The sequence below is a fragment of the Crocodylus porosus genome, unplaced genomic scaffold (assembly GCF_001723895.1).
Source record: "Crocodylus porosus isolate Cpor-Errol unplaced genomic scaffold, CroPor_comp1, whole genome shotgun sequence".
In the NCBI taxonomy this organism is placed as follows: domain Eukaryota; kingdom Metazoa; phylum Chordata; order Crocodylia; family Crocodylidae; genus Crocodylus; species Crocodylus porosus.
In genome coordinates this window covers 12,006,436-12,029,928 of record NW_017728907.1, presented here as the reverse complement: position 1 = coordinate 12,029,928, position 23,493 = coordinate 12,006,436, and the positions used below count along the sequence as shown (strand labels likewise).

Here is a 23,493-nt window from a genome sequence, read left to right as displayed (position 1 = left end):
AAAAAAAAAAAAAAAAGCTTCTGAAGAGCTGGGGTGGGGGACAACACCTCTCTGCCCTCACTATACTCCAAATATCCCTTCTCATACAGCAGTGTGGCTTACAAGGCAGACCTTTTTTGCAGCATGTCAGCAGACAACCAGCGCTTTTAAACTTAGCTGACCCGACTTAGTGGCCTGCTATGCGGCAGGGGCAAGGGCTGTTGCTGCCACTGACATCTGCAAAGATTGCAGCCCTTGGCCTTGCTGAAATTCCAGCTATTTGGCAAGGCACTGAAGCTCAAATGATTGAGGTGCGCTCGCCTGTGGAAATGCTGGCCCCAGTTTTTGTGCCTGTCAGCCCTGCAGGCTCAGCACAACTGTTCTGGGAAAGCAAGTGGGACTCCCTGATGAGCCATGTGTCAGTGACACCCTGTCACCCTCCAGAGCACGGCCACGCTGACAACCCCATTGTCTGCAAATCCCATCTCCACTTAAACTGCTACAACCCAACTGGAGACAAACTGGAACCATGTCTATAGTACCTGGAAGTTAGTTTATGTAGGTCTCAAGAACTTAGCCTGCAAGCTTGGTGGGGCAGAGACTATTTCTTTCCTCTGGTTTCCATAGCATCTGGTGCAGTGGCATCTGGGATTATGTCTGAGGCTCCTTGGTACTACTACAATCCAGGTGTAAGCAGTGATGATGTTACACAGCTGTAATGACTATTTGCTATCAGACAATGGCTGTGCCAGAAGGAAGTGGCAGTAGAATGATACCGTGCTCCTGTCTGCTCAGAGCAACAGCCCTCCCCAAAGCAGACGGCCTGCTACCAAAAACAGCAAGCAATGAAAGGAGATAGGCTTGATCATGGAATCATATACAAATAGGGCTGGAAGGGACCTCAAAGAGGTCTTCTAGTCCCTGCTCAAAGCAAGATCATCCCTATTCAAACCATCTTTGACAAGTCTTTATCCAATCTCTTAAAAAAATTCAGGAAAAATCCTCTCACAATATTGCTCATTGCCTCTTTCAGATCAAAGGATACAGACCTCACTGGCTGCCATAGCTGTGTATGGTCCTTCTGCAGGATTTGGGGTTCTTGGCTTTGTAATTCCAAAGCCTCTCAGAGGAAGATTTTTGAAGGCTAGACTTTGGTGTTCTAAATAAGAGCTGAAATTATCCCATATTCACATGACTACAGATGCTGGGACTTTGCAATACACCTCAATGGTAGGGAGACTCAATAGACTCCCCAGAATTGGCAACACTGACAAAAATCTCATCCACAGGTGCAAATTCATATACATTAAAATAAAGAAGCAGGGAGTACTTTACTAGAAGGTCCAGATTTAAATGTGACAAGGCCATTGAATTAACAAGCCTTCTTGCAGCCACACAGCCAGCAGATCTGAGTTCTCTTTAAAAGGCATGGACATGTTTCAGCCATTCCCTTCAGGTGCTTCTTCCCCATTTCACAGACAAGCAAATGACATGCTTCAATCCTAGCAGTGCTTACATGTGCAAAGTCTTACCCATGAGAGGAATCCCACTGGTTGCCATTGGGACTCCACATGCATGAGTGCTTATGAGATGGCAAATGGGTGCTTTGCAGGTGAAATAGTATCAGGCCCCTATGTACAAGAATGCCATGTCAGTTGCTAAAGTCCAGTAAAGAAACATCATGTATTTAAACCTTGTGAATAAGGCTTCTGTCCATCTGCCTGTCTATCATAACCCCTCAGTCCTCCTGTGCAGGGCCATATGAGACCTCATGATCAGCAGATCTCAAAAGGGGCTTATTTCCACAGTGGTAACCAGGCTCAACCACGACATCATGTGGTTTTCATCAGAGAGGAGGGTATTCACTGGATGGACTGCACATGTGCCCTGCCCAATTGAAAGCACATGATGCAAGATCTCCCTGCTGGCCTTGATGTCCCAAAGTGATTGAGCAGTGACTGGGACTGGTCCATCACGTGGGTCCTTATCTGACCCGAAGGCCTGTTTGCTCTGTGCAACTCACCTGCACGCGCAATGTCAGAGATGACGGACGAGTGCCTTTTTGCTGAGTCCCCAGGGCCCCTTTCTACCTTCAAGTGGAACTTGCTTTGTCACCATGGCCAGGGGCCATGAATACACAAGTCTTTCCTGGGTATGATGGAAGGGGGAAACTATCTGGGAAAACAGGGCACCCTAATCTGCTCCTGGCCCTTTCAGCAGTGAGGCTGAGAGTGGTGTGGCTATGACTTGTGAATCCTTAACCACTTGCCTTGCCTTAAAAAAGGGCCTGGCAGAAAAGTGCAGGGACAGGGCTGGTTCCTGACCTGGATGAACACTGTTGACTTCAATGCAGCCACTCCCGTTTTCCCGCGATGCGGCTGGGGTTGGAATCTGTCTGCTGAGCGTTCCCTGCTCCCGGGACCTGCGTTCCAGCTGCCTTGGAGAGGACCAGCAGACTCCCTGGAGCAAGTGAACTCAGAAGCATGCAGGCTGCTTAACATTAAATCCCTGCCCAAAAACATAGACACCCAAAAAGCATAGACTTTTTTTTTTGGGCACCCAAAAGCATAGACTCAGGCCCTGCAAAGAGAACACAGGCCAGCTCATAGGGGGCTCTTTGCAGGACTACTTCAAAGCCCTTCCCAAACACTTGCTACCACAGCCTCCCCAGGAGGGAGAGCGGGGAAGCCAAATTGCCCCCACTATCTAGACAGACAAACTGAGGCTCAGGAAGCTTGGCCGAGCGACACAGTAAGATGGCAGCAGGAAGACAAGAGTGCCTGCTTGGCAAAGGGCTGCTCAGCCCCCAGCCCACAAGTTATCTCTGGGGGGAGAGGACGTCTAGCTCCAGGCACCTCTGCTTTGCTCCTCACCTGGGTTTTTGCAGCTGGGATGGGCAGGTGCAAAATCATTCTAACAGGGGGCAAAATCATTTCTGCTGCTCCCTGCTTTGCTTTGCTAAGAGAGAGAAGAGAACAAGGCACCACAGAACAGGCTGCCCCCTTGTTCTGGGGCAGAAGGGAGCCTGCTTTCAAGGGCTCCTTCCACAGCAGCCTTGTCCCACTGCTCCCCTACCCACAGCTGCAGCCTCAGGGAAGCCCCACCAGTCTGGATCTGCCCCCTGCCAGATCAAGCCAATTCTTTGTTCAGGGAAGAAAAAGTTTTTTTGGTGATGGGAAAGTTACAAAGGCAGAGAAGCGGGGAGGAGGAGGGAGAAAGGGGGGGAAGGAGGTGGGATTATGGAAATCTGAGAAGCTTTGATCCAATGAAAGGAAAGAGCAAGGAAAAAATGCCAAGCTTGCAGTCCTTTTAGCTCACGCCGGCTGCAAAACGCAGCCTCTTTTGTGTGGTGAAGCTCTGCACAGAGGCAGGCAGCGCAGCCCCTGCCTGCAATGGCCCTGGCTAAGCTAAGTAATGTGTTGATCAGCGACAGCTTGGACCCCTGCTGCAGGGAGATCCTGCAAGCTGGAGGCCTCCAGGTCCTGGAGAAGCCAAACCTCAGCAAAGAGGAGCTCCTGACACAGGTCAAGGTGAGGTGTCCCCAGGAGCAAGGATGCCAAGGGGTGATGCAGACCCTGGGCTGCTGTAGCAGGCAGCAGCTCTGGGGCACCACAGGTGGGTGCTGAGGGACTTAGAAAGCACTCTTTTCCTACTGTGCAGTGATGCTAGGTGCCAGCTGGGCAGGGGCACCTGGCTGTTCCTGGGTGCCAGCCAGCGCTCCATCAGCCTGCTGTACAAAGGCACTAGCACCGAGCAGTCCAGCAAGTCCTGGCTGTACTCCAGCACCAGTTCCCAGGCTGCTGAGCTGGCTGCGGGGAGAAGGGGGCCCAGCTGCACATGCCGGGTCCAGTCCCCGCCTCCCGTCTGATGCAAGAGGCTGGTTGTTTTTACTCATCTGTGAATCAAAGCCCATGTACCTCCCTCAGGGGGAACAGAAGGCAGGCTCTGAGAAGCTCCTTGTGCAATTGCTCAATGCTCATTCCTCTGTTGCTTCATGTCCTCAGACATGCTACATGGGATGGGACTCCTCATAAAACCCGGCATTGTACAAGCCCAAATCCTAGGTGATCTATAGGGTTGCTGCTTGGGGTGGGATTCAGTGGCATGCTGCTGGGCTCCAGGTGCACTTCAAGGAGCTGCTGTCTGGGGAAAGCACTTACTGGGGATGCGGGGAGAGGGGCCCTGGGGAAGAGCTGGGACTCCAGTTATGGGGAGAGGGGGGGTGATCATAAGATAGGAGAACCTGGGGCTCCTACCTCCAGAAAAGGGCCAAAGATCCCCAACCAACCTATGGGTGATGGGGGCAGGGAGGAGCATCCGTGCTGAACTGCCTGGAGCAGTGAGACCCAGTGGATGGTCTGGGAGGATTGGAAATAAGGCACATATGCTGAGAAGTGATCATGGGAGCACCTCACCTGGGGGCAGATGTGAGGGGTATCCACACCTGACCTCTCTTCGCTGAGCTTGGGTGTCCTTTCTCATGCCCAGAGAGCCCCCTCTAGCTGCACCGCAAGCACCAGGCTGGATGCAGCAATCCCCAGGTGAGGTGCTCTGGTTTATGGGATGCTACTGGTCCATTTTGGTGACCAAGATAGCCCGATAAGGCCTTTGAGTGCACATGAGGAGCGGCGGGTAATGGGAGTGAAAAGGATGAGAGACATTTAGGTCCTGGAGCAAAGCTGTGGGTTGTGGACACCTTCTGCATCTCTGCCCACCTTCCTCTTACTTCTTCCCCTGGTCCCCGCAGGACTGCGATGTGCTCATTGTCCGCTCGGCAACCAAGGTGACCGCAGACATCATCCGTGCAGCTGAGAGGCTGCAAGTCATTGGCAGGGCTGGCACTGGGGTCGACAATGTGGATGTGGAGGCAGCAACAAGGAAGGGCATCCTGGTGATGAAGTAAGAGCACAGTTCAGGCTGCAGCAAAACAGCCTTGGCCTGCCTGAGGCACAGGATGACTAGGCCACGGTGGGGTGGACTGTACTGAGCTGGGGAGCGAGGGGGAAAGGAAGGGCAGAGCTGAGATTGGTGGTTTGCATGTAGGGCCAGTGTACATACAGTTGCCACACGTGCACATGAGGGGGTGCCTCTGTGTGCCTGGGGCACCTGTGCCACCCACCTGCAGGTACCTGGGGGCATAGACAATTCCCTGCCCATCAGTATAGGAAAGGGCCAAGGGAAGAAACAGGGAGTGGCCTGTTCCCTTAGGAATCCTGTTCTCTGAGCTGGCGGAGTCATCTTGGCTGGGCTCCCTGGATCAGGAGGGGTCTATGGGAGGGTGAGCAGGGCTCTGTTCAGCCTAGAGCTGACCCAGAAACGTGCCTGAATCTGACACAAAACTCGAAGGTTAGATCCAGCCCTTGGACTAAGCCCAGTGGGTCTGAGAGGCACTCACCAGGCAAGGGCCTCCATAGGACTCCCAGCTGGGCCAAGAAAATCTGAGCTGCATGATGGGGGAATGAAACCGGCTGGGGAAATATGGGGGAGAGGCATGCCAAGCCAGCCAGGCAGCAGTGGGGAGAGTTTGGGGGCAGCAATACTGGAAGAGGCCAAGAAGGCACAGCAGCAGCAGCAACAGCAAAGACTGCAGCCTGCAGGACCGTGGAAAGAGCCAGCACAGCAGTGGGCAGTGTCCCCAAGTCCCTGGTGTCATGACTCTCATGGCGCACATGCCCCTGCCTGGCTGGTTCTAGGCTGACTATGCTTCCAGGACATTCGGTTCTGGCCAGTGCTGGCAATTAGCCCCAAAGCCAAATAGCTCAATAGCACAATGCCGTCCCAGCTACCGGCTCTCTGCACAGGGCAGAGAAGTCCCCCTTCTAGAGGCCAGGCTAGAGCAGACAGGACCCTCCTCACCAGCCAGCCATGCTAACCCCAGTGTGTTCTCCCCATTCCTCAGCACACCCGCCGGGAACAGCCTCAGTGCAGCAGAACTCACTTGTGGGATGATCATGAGTTTGGCCAGGTGAGCTCATCCACTGTCTTGGGGTGGGATGGGCGCAAGAGAAGCTGGGTTCCTGGCCACTGCCCTGCTGTGAATCACTACTAAAGGGCTGCCCAGCCACGGACCTCAGAGACAAAATGCAGCTGCAGTCCCCATGTGTACCCCACCTCCATGCTATGCACTGCCTGACTCAGTGGCACACTGCCCACCAGAACCCACCAGTACCTACTTCCACTCTCGTAAGCCCATCTACCCCCCACCCCAGCCACTGGGGCCTGCAGCCTAGGGTAACCAGCTCCCAAGCACACAGTCATGACTCCTGGCTCCTCATCTTCTGCACTGCCTCAAAGGCTTGCTCCCCGCAACACAAAGACCTGATTCCCAAGCACCTGGCACAGCACTCAGCATCCACCGGCGCCCCTCCCACAATGGGTAAACCTGGGCAATAGCCCCTAAGCCCTCTGCCATCAACCATGCGTGACAGTATGAGAACCTGTCTGCTGCCCTTCCACAGAACTGCTCCCAAACACTGCACTGACCCGCTACCCCAAAACTGGTCTCTGTGCCCACTGCCACTGACTCCATGGCTCTGCATATGATGCCCAGTCCACCCACCACATCCAGATCCTGCCTAGAGCCCTGGGTACCAGGCTGACCTCCCTTGGCACTATCACAAACACTGACTTCCAGCTGCAGCCTCCAGCTGTGCACCAGCTAAGGCACCAAGGAGGAGAGAAAATCGCAGCGCCATAGACCTGCAAGGCACCACCCGGCCACCACTGTGTATACACCCTCCACCCAAATGCCTGAGGGCACAGACATATGAGGAAAACCTGCATGCAACTGGAAATATCCCTGGCACATGTTGAATCAGACCAAATTTATTATTTCAGGCAAATCCCCCAAGCAGCTGCCTCGATGAAAGAGGGCAAGTGGGACCGCAAGAAGGTAAGAGGCTGGTGCCACCCCTGTGGCAGCACAGGGCACAGGACACTGAGAGGGGTTTCTACCCTGTAGCAAGTAGCTAACTGCCCTGTTTGCCTTCTGCCCTAGTTCATGGGAATGGAGCTTCAGGGGAAGATCCTGGGCATCCTGGGGCTGGGCAGGATTGGCCGGGAAGTGGCCACCAGGATGCAGTCCTTTGGGATGAAGGTAAGGAGCCACCTGCCTCAACTGCAATCCAGAAATGGGAAGGGCCCAGTTGCCAAATGGCCCCTTAGGGCAGATGGACAGAGCCTACTTCCTGGAGTGGGAAGAGGGAGAACAAGCTGCCCTTGCCTCTATAAACATATGGGAGAGGGGGGAGGAAGGATTCAATGACCCCAGCAGTCAGGGGAATGGATCCATGAGGGTAATGCACTCGGCCTAGCACCTGCTGGTTCTGGAGAGGAACATCCCAGAGACGCATGGTGCACAGCAGGTGACAGGGCTCCCCCATGGCCAGGGAGCAGGCACAGGTGTGACTGTCTGGGACTCCAGCTGCATCCCTGGGCAGCCCCAGCAGAGCCTCTGCCCCCTCAGCTCAGCAGGGTGGGAGCAGACAAAATTCCCTACTGTGAGCAGTTGACCTGACAAACAGGGCTGCTTAGCACTGGGTTGGAGCTACCTGCTGGCACCTGTTATACCCTGGGAGGGCTGAGGTGGCTGAAGCGGCTACCTGAGTGAGTGGCTGCGTCTGTGCTTAGACCATAGGGTACGATCCCATCATCCTACCTGAGGAGTCAGTCACCTTTGGAGTCCAGCAGCTGCCCCTGGAGCAGATCTGGCCCCTGTGTGACTTCATCACGGTGCACACGCCACTCCTGCCCTCCACCACAGGTAAGGATAGCCTCTGCACAGTCCTGCGGTAGCTCTGCTGCCCACTGCAGCAGCCTGTCCACTCTGGGCTAAGCAGGGGTAGGGGCTGAAGAGGAAGTAGTCCAGGGCTTAGGCTCAGGAGGGGGAAGGCTTCCAGTAGGTTCCCTTAGGCCTCTTTGTTGACTTTTTGGATCAGGGCCTGGCTGCTCAGTGGTATCTGCTGCCCTGGTTCAGCTGGGATTCCCAAGTGGGTAGGCGAAGGTGAGCACAGGGAAAGGGAGAAGGCAGTGCAGCCGGGAAGGGGGCTGAGTAGATGAACTCCATTGCAGATGCCCTGTCTCCACACAGGGCTGCTGAACGACAGCACCTTTGCCAAGTGCCGGCGGGGAGTGCAGGTGGTGAACTGTGCCCGGGGGGGCATCGTGGATGAGGGGGCACTGCTCCGGGCGCTGCAGTCTGGCCAGTGTGCAGGGGCTGCCCTAGATGTGTTCACACAGGTGGGTGAGCAGGGAATGGGCAGCAAAGAGCCTCGAAGCTCCTAGTCCCACGAAACAGTTGTCCTCATCACTCACTGGTGGCAGCGGGTGGGGAAGCCTCTGGCCCTCGATCCTGGCTGTGCCCAGCATCATGAGACCATGATGTGAATCTTCCCATTCCCCATGCCCAGCCTGGAGCTGTTGTCCCGTCTCTCTGGTTGCTGTATCATGCAGGAAAGGTAGACCCTGATTTCTGGAGGTGGTGGTGGCTTTAGCCTAGGCCAGTGGAGCCTCAGCTTCACATTGACAAAGCACAACCCTTCTTCCCTGCTTTACTTCTGGGCAAACATTGCAAAGCTCTCAGGCCTGAGGTGCAGGCCCATAAAAATAGCTGGCAGGACTCCTCAACTTTAACTGTAACTCTGCCCTTTATGCGGGGGAGCCAAGATGTTCCAACTCTCTGCTGGACCCTGCCACGTCCCATCTAGGTTCCCTCTTACCCCATCTCCTCTTGCTGGGTGTGGGAGGATGACTACGCTCCCCCTCCTTCCTCCCAGCTTCAGCTGTGGCTCCCCTAGCAATAGCCATTCTTGGGCCTCAGGAATGGTAAGGGACCCCAGCTGGCATTATGACCCCTGGAGCAATAGGAGGGCACCGCTAGCTAACACCCCCAAGGCCTGAAGTGTATGGAGATACTGCCTGAGTATCCTAAAAGCAGGCTGTGTTGGGCAGCAGTCACCCCTTAAATAGGCCTCCCTCCAGGGAACAGGGTAGGCCTATTTAAGGGGCGACTCATTGAACTACCTGTCTGCAGGAGCCCCCGCAGGACCGTGACTTGGTGAATCACCCCAATGTGATCTGCTGCCCACACCTGGGCGCCAGCACCCGGGAAGCACAAAGCCGGTGTGGCAAAGAGATCGCCCTGCAGATAGTGGACCTGGCCAAAGGGAAGGCACTGGCTGGCACGGTGAGTCCTCCACCAAGGAGCAAAGCAGCCAGGGAAACTGAGTGAGCTGGTTCTGCTGCTGCCCTCTCCCCACTCGGTCAGCAGGACTGGGAAAGGAAGAGCAATCAAAAGTAGAAGCCACTGGCAGAGCTGTCTGGAGGACACCCCCTGCCCTTCCCCCACAAGCTCCTAGAGAGCGGATGTCACTGATGTCACACGCTGAGGTTGCCAGTCAAAGAGTGACATCACACGTATCAGAGTACGTGAGTGGGCCCAGCCAAGGGCACCTCAGAGACACAGTGGCCGTGTGTCCGGAGTACCCGACTGGGTTCTAGTCCCAGTGCAGCCACTGGATGACCCTAAATGGGTGATTCTCCACCAGGCTGCTGCAGCACCCTGAGGTGCTGTGACAGCTTTTCAAGGGTGCTGTGGGAGAAAAGACGTAAACAAATAATTGAGGAGATAAGTGCAAGCTCTTCCCTGCTGGCTGCTCCTCCTCTTTCCAGCCTCTTTCCAAGCAGGTAAGCACTATAATAAACTAGTTTTTGAAATGGGGTACTGCTCCCTCCACAAAAGTTATGAGGGGCTGCCTGGAATACAGAAAGGCTGATGAGTCTTTGCCTTGTTTCCCCATCTGTAAGATGGGGATAAGTCTCCTGAGCCACCTTTTCAAACCATTTTGAGTTCCAAGGCTATAAGAGCTAGATATTAGCAACATGATACAATCCCTCCTGCCCACCCCCATATCCGAACCCATCATCAATTCCTCCCCACAGGTAAATGGCCAGGCTCTCAGCAGTGCCTTCGCTCCTCAGACCAAACCCTGGATCACCCTGGCTAAAGCCCTGGGCCTGCTGCTACATACCATGGTCAAGCAGGTGAATGGCAGCATACAGGTCTCTACACTAGGTGAGCTCCAAGGGTGCTAGGACAGGGAGACTCCTGACTCCCAGGTTGGGGATTTGGCTTGGTTTGGCTTTGGAGAGTGCCAAGAAGCCCTGAGAGAAGCGTTGCCTGGTGCTTGAGGGATGGGGCACACATTGACCGGGAGGGGGTGGTGCTTTTCTAGCTCTACCACCTGATTCAGTTTAACTCCCCTGGGATTCACTCTGCCCCCTAGGAGAGCCCTTGCAAAATGCTGGAAACTACCTGACCCCAGCTGTGGTGACTGGTCTGCTGGCAGGAGCAGCGCAGAAGGATGTGAACCTGGTGAATGGGCTGCTGCTGGCACAGGAGGTTGGGCTCAAGGTAGGTGTGCCCCATGGTGGTCCAGGGGAACCAGGAGCATTGCAGAACCAGGAGCCTGAGCCTGGTGATATGCTCTTATCCTGGGTGACTCAGGTGAGCTCATCTGGCCTGGGGCAAAGCCTTGCACCCCTCCCCCAGCAAGACAAATACCTAATACACCAGGCCTTCCCTGTGGAGCATGCAGGGTGGATCTCCCTAGTGAAAGGTCCCTTTTGCTGGACACAGACCATGTCTATCACAGATACTGGGCTTTCTACTGGTATGAAGCCTCAGCTGGGTATAATGTTCAAGAAGGACACATCAACCTTGGCTTGAAGAGAGCTGGTTTCAATTCCATGTCTGTCAGTGATTCTCCATATCACCTTGGTCAAGTTACTTAATATCTGTGTCCCTCAGTTCCTCTGTTTTGTACAATGGACATATTACCTCAAGGGAAGGGTGAAGAGGAGTGACTGAACATAGTGGTCACATGTGTGACCAACATACCTTAGCTTTTGGCATCCGAACACTGAGCTGCCATCTGTCTTCCAGGTTACTTCTGTGCACAGCAACAAGGTGCCGGAGATAAACAGCGACACCGGCCTCCTTGAAGTCACCTTGCTGGGATCACCCTACAGAGCAGTGGGCTCTGTCCAGGGCAGCACTCCTGTCCTACAGGAGCTCAACGGAGCCACCTTCAAGCAGCTGGTTCCTCTTGCTGGCACCTTGTTGATCTACAGAGCCAAGGCCTCCAACCCCAGCACACTGTCAGCGCTGATCGGTGAGGAAAGGACTCCTGGAGGGCCAGAAGGCTCCGAGTGTCATCTCTGGCTGAGTGAGGCAGGGCTGAGTTCCCACCTTGGCTGCTTCTTTTTCTAGCCCCACTTCAGATCATCCCTGGGGTTGTTGCCCGGAGCTGTGGCCTGCCTCACCAGCCTCCATGCCACATTAGCACTTGTTGCAGCACAAGTCCCAGCAGGATAAAATCATTGTACATGCACTGCCAGGGTTGGGCATGTAGCTGGGTGCCGTGTGTAGGCAGAGTGGTGCTGTCACCCCGGGCCTGTGTGGAGCATGTCCTGTCCTATTCACTTGCACAGGAATGCTGGGGAAGACTGGGGCATGGCTGCAGCTGTGGAAGAGGACTGGGTTAATAAAGCAGCTGGGCTGCGGGTTCTGATAGGGCTGGAATTAGTCAAGCTGCAGGTAGTACTATATGAGGGGCTGGCCTCAGTGCTCATGAGCATGGTTCACACAAGGCCTCCATTCTCCATCCTGTAGAGAATGCCTTACAGGTGGAAGCTAATGCCTTGCAGGATGTGAAGCCATGGCTAGCCAGTGCACCAGGGAGAGCACCTACCCCTGCTAAAATCATATGCTGGAGTGTCCTCATAGAGGGAGGAAGGGCCGCCGAGGAGAGGGTGCAGTATGAGGAAGGCGAGGGAACTGGGGGTAGGAGAAGGGCTAAGCGTGTAGCTCCAGAGAAGCGGGAAGTTTATGGCCAGGGTGGATCTGGGAAGATATTTGGGGCACATGCCCAGGGCAGACAAATGATGCAGCAGATGCACAAGCCTCTCAGAGAGACCCCCAAAAGTTGTCCTACATGGCACAGGACAGCCAGGCTGCCTGAAAGTCTCAGGCCTTCCAGAGGAACTTCACGGAAAGGCTTGAAGGCTGCAGGCTCTGCCACAAATCATCCTTGGGGTTGCCCAGAGCTGGGGCCTGCCTCATCAGCCTCCATTGTGTGTTCTCACTTGTTATAGTGCAAGCCCCGGCAGGATAGGATCAATGTGGGGGGGGGGGGGTCAGGCATGGAGCTGGGTGCTGTGTGTGATGTCAAGAGGAAGTCTTGATTTTGAAGGTGGGGGATGATTATTGTGGGGGGGGGGTCAGGCATGGAGCTGGGTGCTGTGTGTGGGCAATGCTGCTGTCACCCTGGGCCTGTGCTGAAAGTATCCCTCCTATTCCTTTGCTCAGAGCTGCTGGGGAAGGCTGGGGTACAGCTGCAGTCCTACCAGAGCTCCAGTGCTGTGGGGGGAGAAGAGTGGAGCGTCGTGGGCCTCTCTTCTGCACTGCAGAACCTCAGCGAACTGAAGCAGCATGTGACAGAGGCCTTTCAGCTCACCGTATAATCCACGGCCACCAGAGTCTCTGCAATGAACCCTCCGTGGATGCACGAGGGAGGGAAAGCCCCCACCAGAACCGGCTGAGACCTTGAGAATTGTGTGTGACCCCCTCCCCAGTCTGCTGCAATGAGAGCCACACCGCAGGGGGCTCACAGGCTGGGCAGGCCATTTTCACTGTAGTTTGGAAATAACCACTGCCAATAAAGGGTTTGGGAGGAGAAAACATGCAAGTGTCCTGTGTTCAGTCTCCCACAGCTACCCTGGTGCCCAGGCACCCGCAAACAGGGAGGGGGCTTCTCAATTATTCCCCATACTGAAGAAAGCTTCCTAACCTGGCTCCAGCCCCTTGAATCCAAGTGTTTAGGGGCATGGATGGGCTTTGAGACACTGGGGAGTCTAGCTTCAAGGGGAATCTTGTCTCTGTGTGAAGACACAGATCTCTTATTGCTTGGTACCACAGCAATTTCAGAGGGGCAGGAAGGAATGTGGAGCATCTCTCCCAAAGACTCGGTGTGAGGCTGGAAGTGTGGACCGGAGCGGAGAACGATCATGAGGGTAGGGCTAGATAACCTTGTGAGGTCACTTCCAGCCCTACTTTCCTATGATCCTGCTTGCTAGAAAGGGAGATTCCCCAGAATCGCATCTACACTACCACATGCCTACTCTAGACAGTCTAGCAGGCAGCTCACAGTAGCCACATATGATAGCACGTCCAATCAAACCCTTTTTGAGCTGCTTATGCAGTAGGTATCTGCCAGAAGGGAGCTGAGGAGAGGTGGCCAAGGGAGAAGTGCTTTGTGCTACCCAAGCTTCAGATCCCTCCTTTCTGGTATGGCCCACAGCCTCACCAGTCAAAAAAAAAGACCAGATGCTTTGCAAGGAGGATCAGCAGCACTTCTGCCTAACCCACACTGGGGTACAGCTCAGCAGATATTCCTTAGGTCAAAGCCACACTACTAATTTCTTTCAACAGCAGGTTGCCTTCAGGTCTGAATGGGCACGTCTAAATGAGATCCTACACTGCCGTAGCAATGAGCTACAGTGATGTAGCTTGTTGCTATGGTGATGTAGTGTATGTAGTCGAGCACTAACTGTGATGCTGCTAGTGTGCAGTAAGGTTGGAAACAACCTATGCACTGCCAGGATCACACAGTATCGACAGGTACTGCGCAGTCAGGCACATGTAGACACGTCCAGTGAGAATGATTAACAAGGCCTAAAGACTGTTGACCAAAGTGGATAAAAATCCAAATGGTAGCACATGCCACAGAGACGATTACAAAAAATGAGACAGATTTTGCTCACTGATTCTCCTTGATTCTCTGATATGCTCCTGTTTGGAGCATGTGCAACAGAATATACTCAAGTTTGGAAGGTTACTTGCAAGAAGAAAAGAATGGGGGCTGACATTTTTTTTCTTTAAAGTTTCTGCATCCTCACACCCTAAAAAAAAAAGGAAGTGGGGGGGGGTTGTTTCTTGTATTGGTGCATTTTCTTGTTAGATGAAGACTACACACATGTAATGCCTCAAGCTTAAGAGCTGCCTTCCCAAGAGGTTATATAGACACTGCTAAAATCATAGAAGGCCTAGGCATCCTGAAATTAAAATTCAAATACAGACACTTAGCTACATGGGAGCTGTCTTCCACATAACATTTGTTACCTGTGTTCTTGCCAAATATAATCTTTCATACAATGTCTCTTATTTAAAAGTATGTCATAAAGCAGAGGTTATGCATGATTTTGCTGTAAGAGATGTAGCCTTTATGTTTCTTGACTTGGAGTTTAATTTTAAATAACATAATATGAACATCATTTATTACATTTTGATTAAGAAACAGCCTGTGAGTTAATAGTGGCTTGTCCAGACGACTCTCTGGTGAGATCATATGGTTCTAAAGAGACGAACGATGCAGCAGCATTCGTTCCAAGGCTAGCTGGTTTATGGTCTGGAACACAAGTCTAAAGGAAATAACCTTAAACTTCACTGTCTGAGATATGCCCCAAGTGTCAAGGGAATCAGCCATTACCCAGCAGCAGTAATTCTACACAAAGTGCTTCCCACTGGAGCTAGATACACACTTAGTTTCTTCTTTATATCTTATTATTAATAATATAGTTCTCATAGTGACCAGGAGGCCAACTGCTGGACTTGGCACTGTACAACCACAGAGTAGCAGGCAGTCCCTGTATTACATTTATTACGATTAGAAGTACTGCCATGTCATCAATGCTAAACCAACTTCGTTTGCATTGTAAAAAATAGATCTGTGAATGAAACCACTCAGTTTTCCTAGTTGCTGCAATGTCACCGTGTTTTTCTTTCCCTGGCCCCTTGCTAGAAGCAATAGTTTAGTTTTGTATCTTGTACAAAATTCATGTGGAATACAAAAAAGCACAAGACTTCAAAAAAGGACACCTGTCTGCCAAGATGTTCTTCAAAGGTCATTTTAGCCTAGGGACAGCTAGAGCTAGAGCTAGAACTGCTGGTGAAAGGGTGCAATCTGTCGAATTTTAAACTACCCTATAGACTCCTACAGAAAGAATGTATGAAAATCTACCAAGAGGCTCTCTCAAAATTACTCTAAAGGTCTACAGACTGTGTTGTCGTTCTGTAGAACTCAACCAGCTTATTTCCTGCTTGATTCTACAGGACTTGACCATAAGGGAAGGCATCTTCAAACATATAGGTCCAAATGGCTCTGAATATCTCTGCCAGACTCCTTATCCCTCTAGGTCCTTGAGCTGGATGCAGACTCTGCCTTGAAGCATGTACAAGCCTTCAGTCCTTGTGGTGATGAAGCCAGGATGTTTCTGCAGCTGGTGCTGTCTGTTTGCTGAGTCTGCATCTGGCATAGGCGACTGGTAGGGGATGCACGGGGGTGCACGTTTTCCCCCTGATGGCCAACACTGATGCTGTTGGCAGGGCCAGTGCCCCACCTGACAGGGCTGCTGGCATTGGCGACTTTTGCAGGTGCCCCCCAGATTCAGGAGGCGCCAGTCACTCGTGGCATCTAGTCTGTTGGTTTTGCATTAATAGCATGGGAGTTGGGCAAGTCATCACCTCAGGCAATATTCTCACAAAGTTGCACAGATCTGCAGGGACAAAGAGATGGGAATGAATTGCTTATCATTCATCTCTCCAGCCATGGCCACTGTGCTAACTCAGCTGCAGCTCAAATAGAAATTTCCAGCCTTGACATGATCACCAGTGTGTCACCTTAAACACACTAGGCTAATGAGTCAGTTCTCATCCTCCATGATCTATCTATACCTCATCATTTCAGCAAAGAAGCTCTGACCCTATTCTGACAACTTTCTGCCTCTGGAAGATAGAGACCAGACTCAGGGATATTGAGAATAGAGAAATGAATAAGCCAGAGTCCTACTAGAACACAGGATTGGAAAGAAGTCCCTTGGCCATCAAGTCCAATCCCTTCTTTTGTAGGTGCTATGCTGTTCAATCTCTTCCCAAAAATGATCCAGATGGAGTCTGAAACCAATTAAGAGATATGAGGGCAAGAAAGCCTAAGGAAAGGTTGTTCCAGGATCTGGCCACTGCTCCGATGATTAAACATGTGTTTTTGGTACCCCTTAAGGCCCTCTACCATGGTCGATTTGGGAAACATGAAAATGTTGCATTTCAACATTTCTGATTTTTTTTTTGGCATTCCCATTATATGGATAATTTCAATTTTTTGTCCCTTCCTAGGACAAAACCAATATTAAAAGAACAGGTTTTCTGTGAGCTGGAAATTTCCAATTTTGTACAAATCCACTAGTTCTCCTACCCAAACCCTCTACCTCACAAGGATAATTTCCACCTCTCCTCTCCCACCAACCTCTTCCCCAAACTTCAAGGCAGGGCTGCAGGTTGCAAGACAGGGAGAGAGGAAATTTAGCTGCCTACTAGAAACAACTGTGGTTTACTTGGCACTGAGTAAAACAGAAAGTAGAACTGTCCTCAGAAAACAGACAAAAGAGTTAGGTGAAGGCACCTACAATTTCAAAGAGCGCAGGTGACAAGCAAGATGGATTAGAAGAGCCCAGGCTGTGACCATCGTCCAGTCCCTGTTCAAAACTTGCCAAGAATTTTGCAAGATTCAAAGAGGGACCAGATATTTCCCTGGCTACTGAGAATAGACAAGAGTTGTCTCCATCAGTGATAAACTGTTTGCAAAGGGCACTAAACTACGTGCTTCAGGGTTCTCCGATTCCTTCCCATGTTCTTGTCTCTGAGACACAGTCCTATTCATTAAACACTGATGGTGGGCCTAGGCCCCCAGGAACTACAAGGTCCCCTCAGTGCCTAGGGACCCATTAAATTAACAACAACTAATCCCATGGGACAAATCAGGATAAAACAGGAAGAGGAGTGCAGGTCATAGCTTAATAATTATGATTTCAAGGGAGGACACTGAACAGAGAACTTTAGCTAGCGACCACTGCCCTTTGAACATATCTAAGCAGCCCGTGCACAATGCCCAGTGAAACTCTATCCAGAGACGTGCTCAGACAAGGGAAAGGAAGACAGCCATGCAGCTGTGTAGGTTTCCTCTGGCCAACTTCTCCTTCCTGGTCCAGTAGGTGGACAGCCTTGCCAGGGCCAGGAAGAGGATGACAGGAAGTAGACTAGATTGATGTCCTGCAGCCTGCTGAAGTAGTATACTGGGGAGTGCTGGAGGGGTTGACAAGGCAGGAATCTCACGACAAACTCCAGAGGACTAGGGGATATGGGTGGGAACTACCTTTGCACAGGACCTGTTAGATATAGGCAAGAATGCGGACAGCAGGGTGACCTTGACCTCCTGAGGAAGTAGCTGGGGGTGTGTGGTGTAGAAAGCTCCATATGCCAGGCCAGCAGAGGGATCTGTCATCTCTGCCTGACAAAATCTAAGAGGTCCCCAATATGACTCATCCTGAAAGACAGGAGACTGGGCTAAATGGATCATAAGTCTGACTCAGTTTGCTCACTCCTGTGTTGCCATGATGACCAGGTAGTAGTAGGTATCCCCAGACCATCCTTGTTATCATTGGAGCCATCTTTGCCTTGTGCAAGTTTCCAGATAAGTTCCTGCTCTTCCTTCTCATGCTGGAATTTCTCCTCCTGGGAGAAGCCAACTCCATAATGAAGTCCTCCCCATCCCACAGTCTGGATAAACTGAGACAACTCTCCTTTGTCCCCAACAAAAACTAACTCCCCCTCCTCCTCCTGCCCCAGACATTTCCCTCAGGCCCCCACATCTACCTTCACATTTGCTATGATAGCCCAGTCCTCAAGAAGGGTTTCTACCCCACCTGGACAGTCCTGTTCCCTGTTAAAGTGGTTTCCTGGCATATTCCCGGCGGTATTTGTCATCGATTTGCTGCAGGTACCAGGTGCCTGGGAAAAGGTCATCCTTGGAGCCATGGGGAGTGTGGTTTGCTGCAGAGAGAGAAACAGGAGAGAGACACTGATGGATGGCCACTCAAATGTTGTTGTAGCTCTGGGGTACTAGGCAAGCTAGGAGCATTGCCTAATGCTTCCTAGGACGCAACCTTTGCAACTCCTAACTTCAAGTTCCTGGATGCAAGTACTTGAGGGAGAAGGCATGTGGAAATCACAGTGAGTCTGGGGCTAGTGTTTCCCTACAGTGCTGTGCACCTTTTGAAGGGCAGTCCTGGGAGGGATGTTTCTACCTGAAAAGTAACAGCTGGGAATAAAACCCAAGTCCTTCGACTCCCAGTTCTCTGCTGTAGCCATTGGGCCACACACTACAACAGAGTTAGATGGGTTTCTACTTGGGTCAGACTTGTTTCTAGACAGCTCCCATCTGCCAGCTTGCCAACAGAGATGCTGAGTGGTATAAGAAAGGTTAGAAAAGGGGCCTAATCAACCATCCCCCAAGTCTTGCCCACAACCAGCCCTTGCTCATAGCAGTTCAGCTGTCAGTGGTGCTGGGAGAGAGGGGTGATTACAAGCTGCCTATAGCTTAACCTGACAAGAATGGAAAATTGCCCCTTTATAATCACCTTGTCCATCGAAGGGTCAAAGGAAATGCATGAAAATTGCCAAGTAAATTATAAGGTGACAGGTATCCATCCACTTTAAAAGCTAGTTTATCATGAGGTTTGTCTTAGGTTTCACAATTAAGATATCAGCAAGGGTTTTCAGAGACCCTGGGAGCTGAATCTAGACAATCCATGAGAAGAGACACCCACTCTTCTCCTGGTGCTAACTATTGTAGGGGCTTGTCAGCATGTCTCTAAAAGGGACTTTCTGAGGCATTATAATTACTGCCTTGCAGCAACTCCCTGCTCATGTGTGCTTGCCAACAGGCTGCAGTTCTGTCTTATGGGCAGCTCTACACACCGAGGTGGGATTTGCTCCCTCTCAACACCAACATGGCAGCAGGGATTCTCATGTGAGCCTTTCCAAGACATTCAGGGTCAGGGCCTGATCCTGCAGGCTGCTATGGGACTTTTGACAAGAGAAGCAGGGGTCCAGAGTGTCTGACAACCAGGCCATTTCCTTACGTGCTGATTTACAGCCCCAGTGAGGCACTGGCATGAGAACGGTGGAAGCAGCTGACTGCTGAGCCATCTTATAGTACGCACCCAAGTGATGAGTGTCCTCTCTCAACTTCATGATCTGTGCAAACTCCTCAGGCAGGACGCACTTCCGGGAATCCAGGCGAGTCTGCAGGTCAGAGAAGCTGGAAACCAGCTTGTCCAGGGGGGAACCTGGCATACAGAAAACCTCCCAGTGAGAGTAGTAAGCTGAGCAGAGCTCCAGGGAAGTCACTGTGTGCCCTAGGAAACTGTTGTTTCAGGACATAAATCTCTTCTCCTCATGGCCATCCAGACATAAGAACATTTCGTTCCTGTGTGCCCCATGCCTCCTTCCCCAGCTAGGCAAACCCACTCAGAAGTCTACAAGCAATGGATCCCATCTCTCCCTGCCTTGTGGCGACCCAAGCCCAAATTTCAACACCCCTTTCAAGATGAGGGTGTGGAGATTGTGGGAGCACTAACCCAACTCCCAGCATTTCTTTCCTTACACCCTTCTGTGCCTTCATCAAGAATCAGTTCATATTCTAATGTAAGCCAACCCCTGAGGGGTTCCTATTGGAATTAAGTACCCCCCATCATGGGCAGGTGGCTCCCTAAGTGGTCATACCTGGGCTTCGCCCCATATACCCTGAAGCAGCTAGCTTTAGCTGTTGTCAAGCCCAGGCCTGGGTGGATTTCATGTAAAATGTGTTGCAATCCTTCTGTCCTGCCTGGAACCCCTGGATGCGGCAGGGTGGAATTTGTCCTTCATTAAACCCAGTTCAATATAAAGCCTCTGAACACCAGCACCCTCCTTCAGGGAAGTAGAACCAGCAGATGACACAAGACCTTGCACTTAGCACTGGGGTGGGCCTTACAAGTGAGGGGTCTAAGCATTGCAAGGGAAACTTCCCCATCGGCTTACACCAGCCTGGGCAGAGATGGGGCAGCATGTTGTCTTGGCAGCCAGTGCACAACTGCACAAGTGTATTCCAGAACAAGAGGGAGCCAACAGGAACGGACATACCTGGGGCAACATCCTGTGAGACTCGAAGGGAGAACAAGCTTGCAGCCAATCCCGAGCCATAAGAGAAGGCCCCGATCCTTGAGCCAGCCAGCTGCTGTGCAGAACACCTGCAGCAATTCAAAGTAAGCCAGTGATGGAGAGCAGCCAAGCCAGACACCTGAACCCCAAATTCTTGGAGCTATGTAGAAGCCAGCTGCAAGGGCATGTTTCCTGTAGCTGATCTACACACCTAGTAAATACTGGATATAAGAGGACTAGGGCAATCAGAAAAAGTTGGTGGTCTATAATAAGATTTTCCTTCTTCCCCACTTCAGAAGGAAAATTTCCCTGGGCTCAGAAGTAGGTAGCCACTAGCAAGCAGGACAAAGGGAAGGCAGATTTGTTCTCCGATCCATACATCCTTGGCACAAAGAATTGTGGGGCTGAAGGGACAGAGGCAGGTTGCAGAATCCTGATCGGCGAGTGGCTGATAGCATTGCTGCCTGGTTGTTATGATAAATACGGAGGTAACATGGCACTGTCCTTATATAAGCATCCTCTGGAAACGTGTTCTACAGTCAAAGGGAGAAACACCAGATTTTCCAAACCAGCAGATTCCCTTAAGGAAGGCCTAGAAGGACCAAACACAGATATGCCTCAGGATGGCAGCTAAGAGACCCCATGTCAGGAGGCCATGGTGAGAGGCTGGACAATCACACCCCACAAAGCTATTTTACCATGGTGATGGGTGCAGTATAAAAACCACAGAGGTTAGATAGCTAAGGAGCACTTCAGGGAACTGTGGAAACACAGATGAGCTTTAAACATGTGATAAGACTAAGGGAGACCAGAGGATGCTGTTCTGATTAGGGGAAAGCTGTAAGCTGGGAGGCAGAGTACACACGAGAATGTGCAGACTTTAGGAAACCACTGCCTATCCTGGAGTGTGTTCCTGTCCTGATCTTCCACACCAAGTGGAAACAAGCCCATCTGGTTCTTTCTGTTCTCTCCCTTAAACACATGAGGTTGGATTAAAATATATCACTATGACTTGGAGTTGATGGGAGAAACCAGTGCTGACTGTCTTTTGAGGTAAGAAAGGCTCTGCCTCGGGAGGAAAAGCAAACAGGTAGAACACCCCTAGCAAACAGCTCCAAAACAAGGGGTACTCGTCTCCCCTAAACAGTCCATAATCTTGGCGGTACTATACCATGCATGGAACCAAATCAAAAGAAAAGGAAAGCTGCAGAGTAAAGGATTTAAGAAGCTAAACCAGAACAAAACAAAAAACAACACTCCCCTCCCCGTCTCTCCCACCACCAACAGAACCAGAGAGAAGATGGGGTGGCACCTGGAATCTGTTCCTTTTTAGAGGGGTCCCCCTTCTCTCTGGGGAGCTGAAGATATTCACAAGGGTGCAAGGGCATAACATTCATAATGGCAAATGCTACATCCATTCCAGGCCCCAGCTCTGTATTGCACTTTAACGGCTTCATTTTTGTACCAGGTTTCAAAGATATAAAGGAAAAAATGTAGAAAGTCCCCAGTCTTCTGTTCAGCTTTCCTCCATTCAGGCTAAGTAGCTAACAAAGGTCCTTCAGAATGGGAGTAACAGCAATTCAGCATAAAGACAACAGGATCAGACCCTTAATGAAAGCTGTCTTTGTGCCTGACAATCCCCTAGGCTGGCTCTCTGCCAGGTTTCGGCACAAGTCTCAGCTCGGTCCCTTCAAGTTTTTCATTGCAACAAGCCCAGCAGCCATACTTTTTATTTATAAACAAAACTACAGCAAAAACATCTGAAGCTTAATAGTAGCAGCACAGGGCACAGTTCACAGTGAGGACTAGAGTCTGTGCTCATGTCAGGGCAGGAGAGACATACATATAGAAGGGCTTCTAGTAATGGCAACATCATTGCTGAGTATTCTCAGTGGGATCAGAGAACAGAGTGTGGGGCTGCACCTTCTCCCTGTTCAGTCCAGGCATGGGACTTTGCTGAGCCAGTGCTGTGCAAATCTCCCCTGTGTAACGGCTTTAAAAACAGGCCAGGTATCCCAACTCTAGAACTAGTTGTAGTCATGGTATGTACCAGGTGTGAACCAGATAAACTGAATAGGTTCTGACCACATCTGCAATCTCCTTCTACCCCAGGTGGGAGGGATCCCACCTGCCCCAGCCCTCTCCAGCTGAGAAGTGGTTATCAAACCAAGCAGGTCATTTCCACAGGAATAACCATGAGCTATTTCATGTTTTATGCTAACACAGCCAGAACCAACTTGGGGATTATGCGTCTAATCTCAGAAACATTCTTGGATTAGATTTTTAAAGGGATAAAAGGTTCTGAGGGGCAAGAATCACTAGACATCTTAGGCATTTGCTGTATGAAGCTGCTTATTTGTTTTCTTTTGCTGACAACATATCACTTAATGTGCACATCACAGTAGATACTAGAACACAGAGACTATGGAGTCCCTGGCAGCAATATGGCTGTAGTACCTTCAGTCACAGGGTTCTTGGCATAACTTAATTGACATTAATAATGTCCTTACATTGCATTATGCTTATTAGTGGTTGGCATCTGAGATGGTTTGGTGGAGATAGGTTAGGCTGCAAAGACAGGGCAGAAGTTAGAGGTGGATCAGAGAAGGGAGAGGGCAGACTAAGCAGGGGAAAGGGGTCCCACAGAGGAGTGACTCACTGTGCAAGGAGAGAGGCGAGACACCCGTAGACAGAAGGGGTGTACATGTTGCCATTGCGAGAGGAAAGGAGCAGCGAAGGCTTGGTTTTCTGGTTGAAAATCTCCAGGCTTGCTTTTTGAAATGCCTTCTCCACATCCTTGTCAGAGTAAGTGTCTTCTAGCTTTTTACCACTGCAGAAGGGGAAGAGGTTGTTCATTCATAAGCAAAAGGCCTTCAAAACCATGGCAGAGAAGGAGATTGGGAAGAGCACTGATCTGTTAAGACTTAAAATCTGAACCTGAATCCCTGCTGGCACCATTAGCCACACCTCTTCCAAACTCGGCTCTGGCTGCCTTCCCTCACACAACTTCAGGGACTTTGGCGAAGCTGTATGAACAGCACCAGGGCCACAGTCTGCAAATGCCTGCCCTCTACAATGGCAGTCCCCCTGCTTGCCCTCCTAGGGCACTTGTACAGGTGATGGGGGTTTAGTACTCATGGTTTTATTCTATGCCTCCTAAATCAAAACTGAATTTTTAATTGAAACCTACTGATACAATTTTTCTGTAGTGGTAAGGCAAGGGGCCCGATCCTTTTTTTTTTTTTTTTTTTTTTGTCAGAGCTGGACCCTGCCTGCAGCCGAGGGGTGAGTTGCTAGCAGGTTGAGCTGTACCTGAGCTGCAGGGAGCCCTGGTCCTTCCCTGTGCAGCAGCGGCACCCGCCACAGCTGGCCAGATGGGCTGCTAGTGGGCCAGGTGTTGCCCCAGCTCAGAGGCAGCACCC

At 51.3% G+C, this 23,493-nt stretch overlaps 2 protein-coding genes across 4 annotated transcripts in view; one reads left to right on the top strand and one right to left on the bottom strand.

The window, feature by feature from the left end:
- The first annotated feature begins 3,301 nt into the window (after window positions 1–3,301).
- Window positions 3,302–12,717, top strand: PHGDH (phosphoglycerate dehydrogenase). 2 transcript variants are annotated; one of them, XM_019530745.1, is made up of 12 exons: window positions 3,302–3,509; window positions 4,727–4,878; window positions 5,879–5,944; window positions 6,817–6,871; window positions 6,977–7,075; window positions 7,609–7,741; window positions 8,069–8,217; window positions 9,011–9,163; window positions 9,919–10,051; window positions 10,263–10,390; window positions 10,982–11,150; window positions 12,347–12,717. In XM_019530745.1, exons 1-12 carry the CDS (start codon window positions 3,372–3,374, stop codon window positions 12,499–12,501), a joined length of 1,530 nt encoding a protein of 509 aa, XP_019386290.1. In that variant the 5' UTR covers window positions 3,302–3,371; the 3' UTR covers window positions 12,502–12,717. The 2 variants fall into 2 exon arrangements, with proteins under 2 accessions (XP_019386290.1, XP_019386289.1); XM_019530744.1 differs by having other exon boundaries at window positions 3,303–3,509; window positions 10,922–11,150.
- A 1,126-nt stretch (window positions 12,718–13,843) lies between these two features.
- HMGCS2 (3-hydroxy-3-methylglutaryl-CoA synthase 2) overlaps window positions 13,844–23,493 on the bottom strand; it is a 26,766-nt gene continuing 17,116 nt past the window's right edge. Inside the window, exons 6-10 of one of the 2 annotated variants that reach the window (XM_019530743.1) lie at window positions 22,731–22,901; window positions 20,054–20,160; window positions 19,093–19,218; window positions 17,794–17,920; window positions 13,844–13,938 (exon numbers count right to left, since the gene is read on the bottom strand). In XM_019530743.1, the coding sequence (XP_019386288.1) occupies window positions 17,814–17,920; window positions 19,093–19,218; window positions 20,054–20,160; window positions 22,731–22,901 (511 nt within the window). In that variant the 3' untranslated portion in view covers window positions 13,844–13,938; window positions 17,794–17,813. Of the gene's footprint in view, window positions 13,939–14,022; window positions 15,592–17,793; window positions 17,921–19,092; window positions 19,219–20,053; window positions 20,161–22,730; window positions 22,902–23,493 lie in introns of those variants that run through there. The other variant, XM_019530742.1, reaches the window with a different exon arrangement.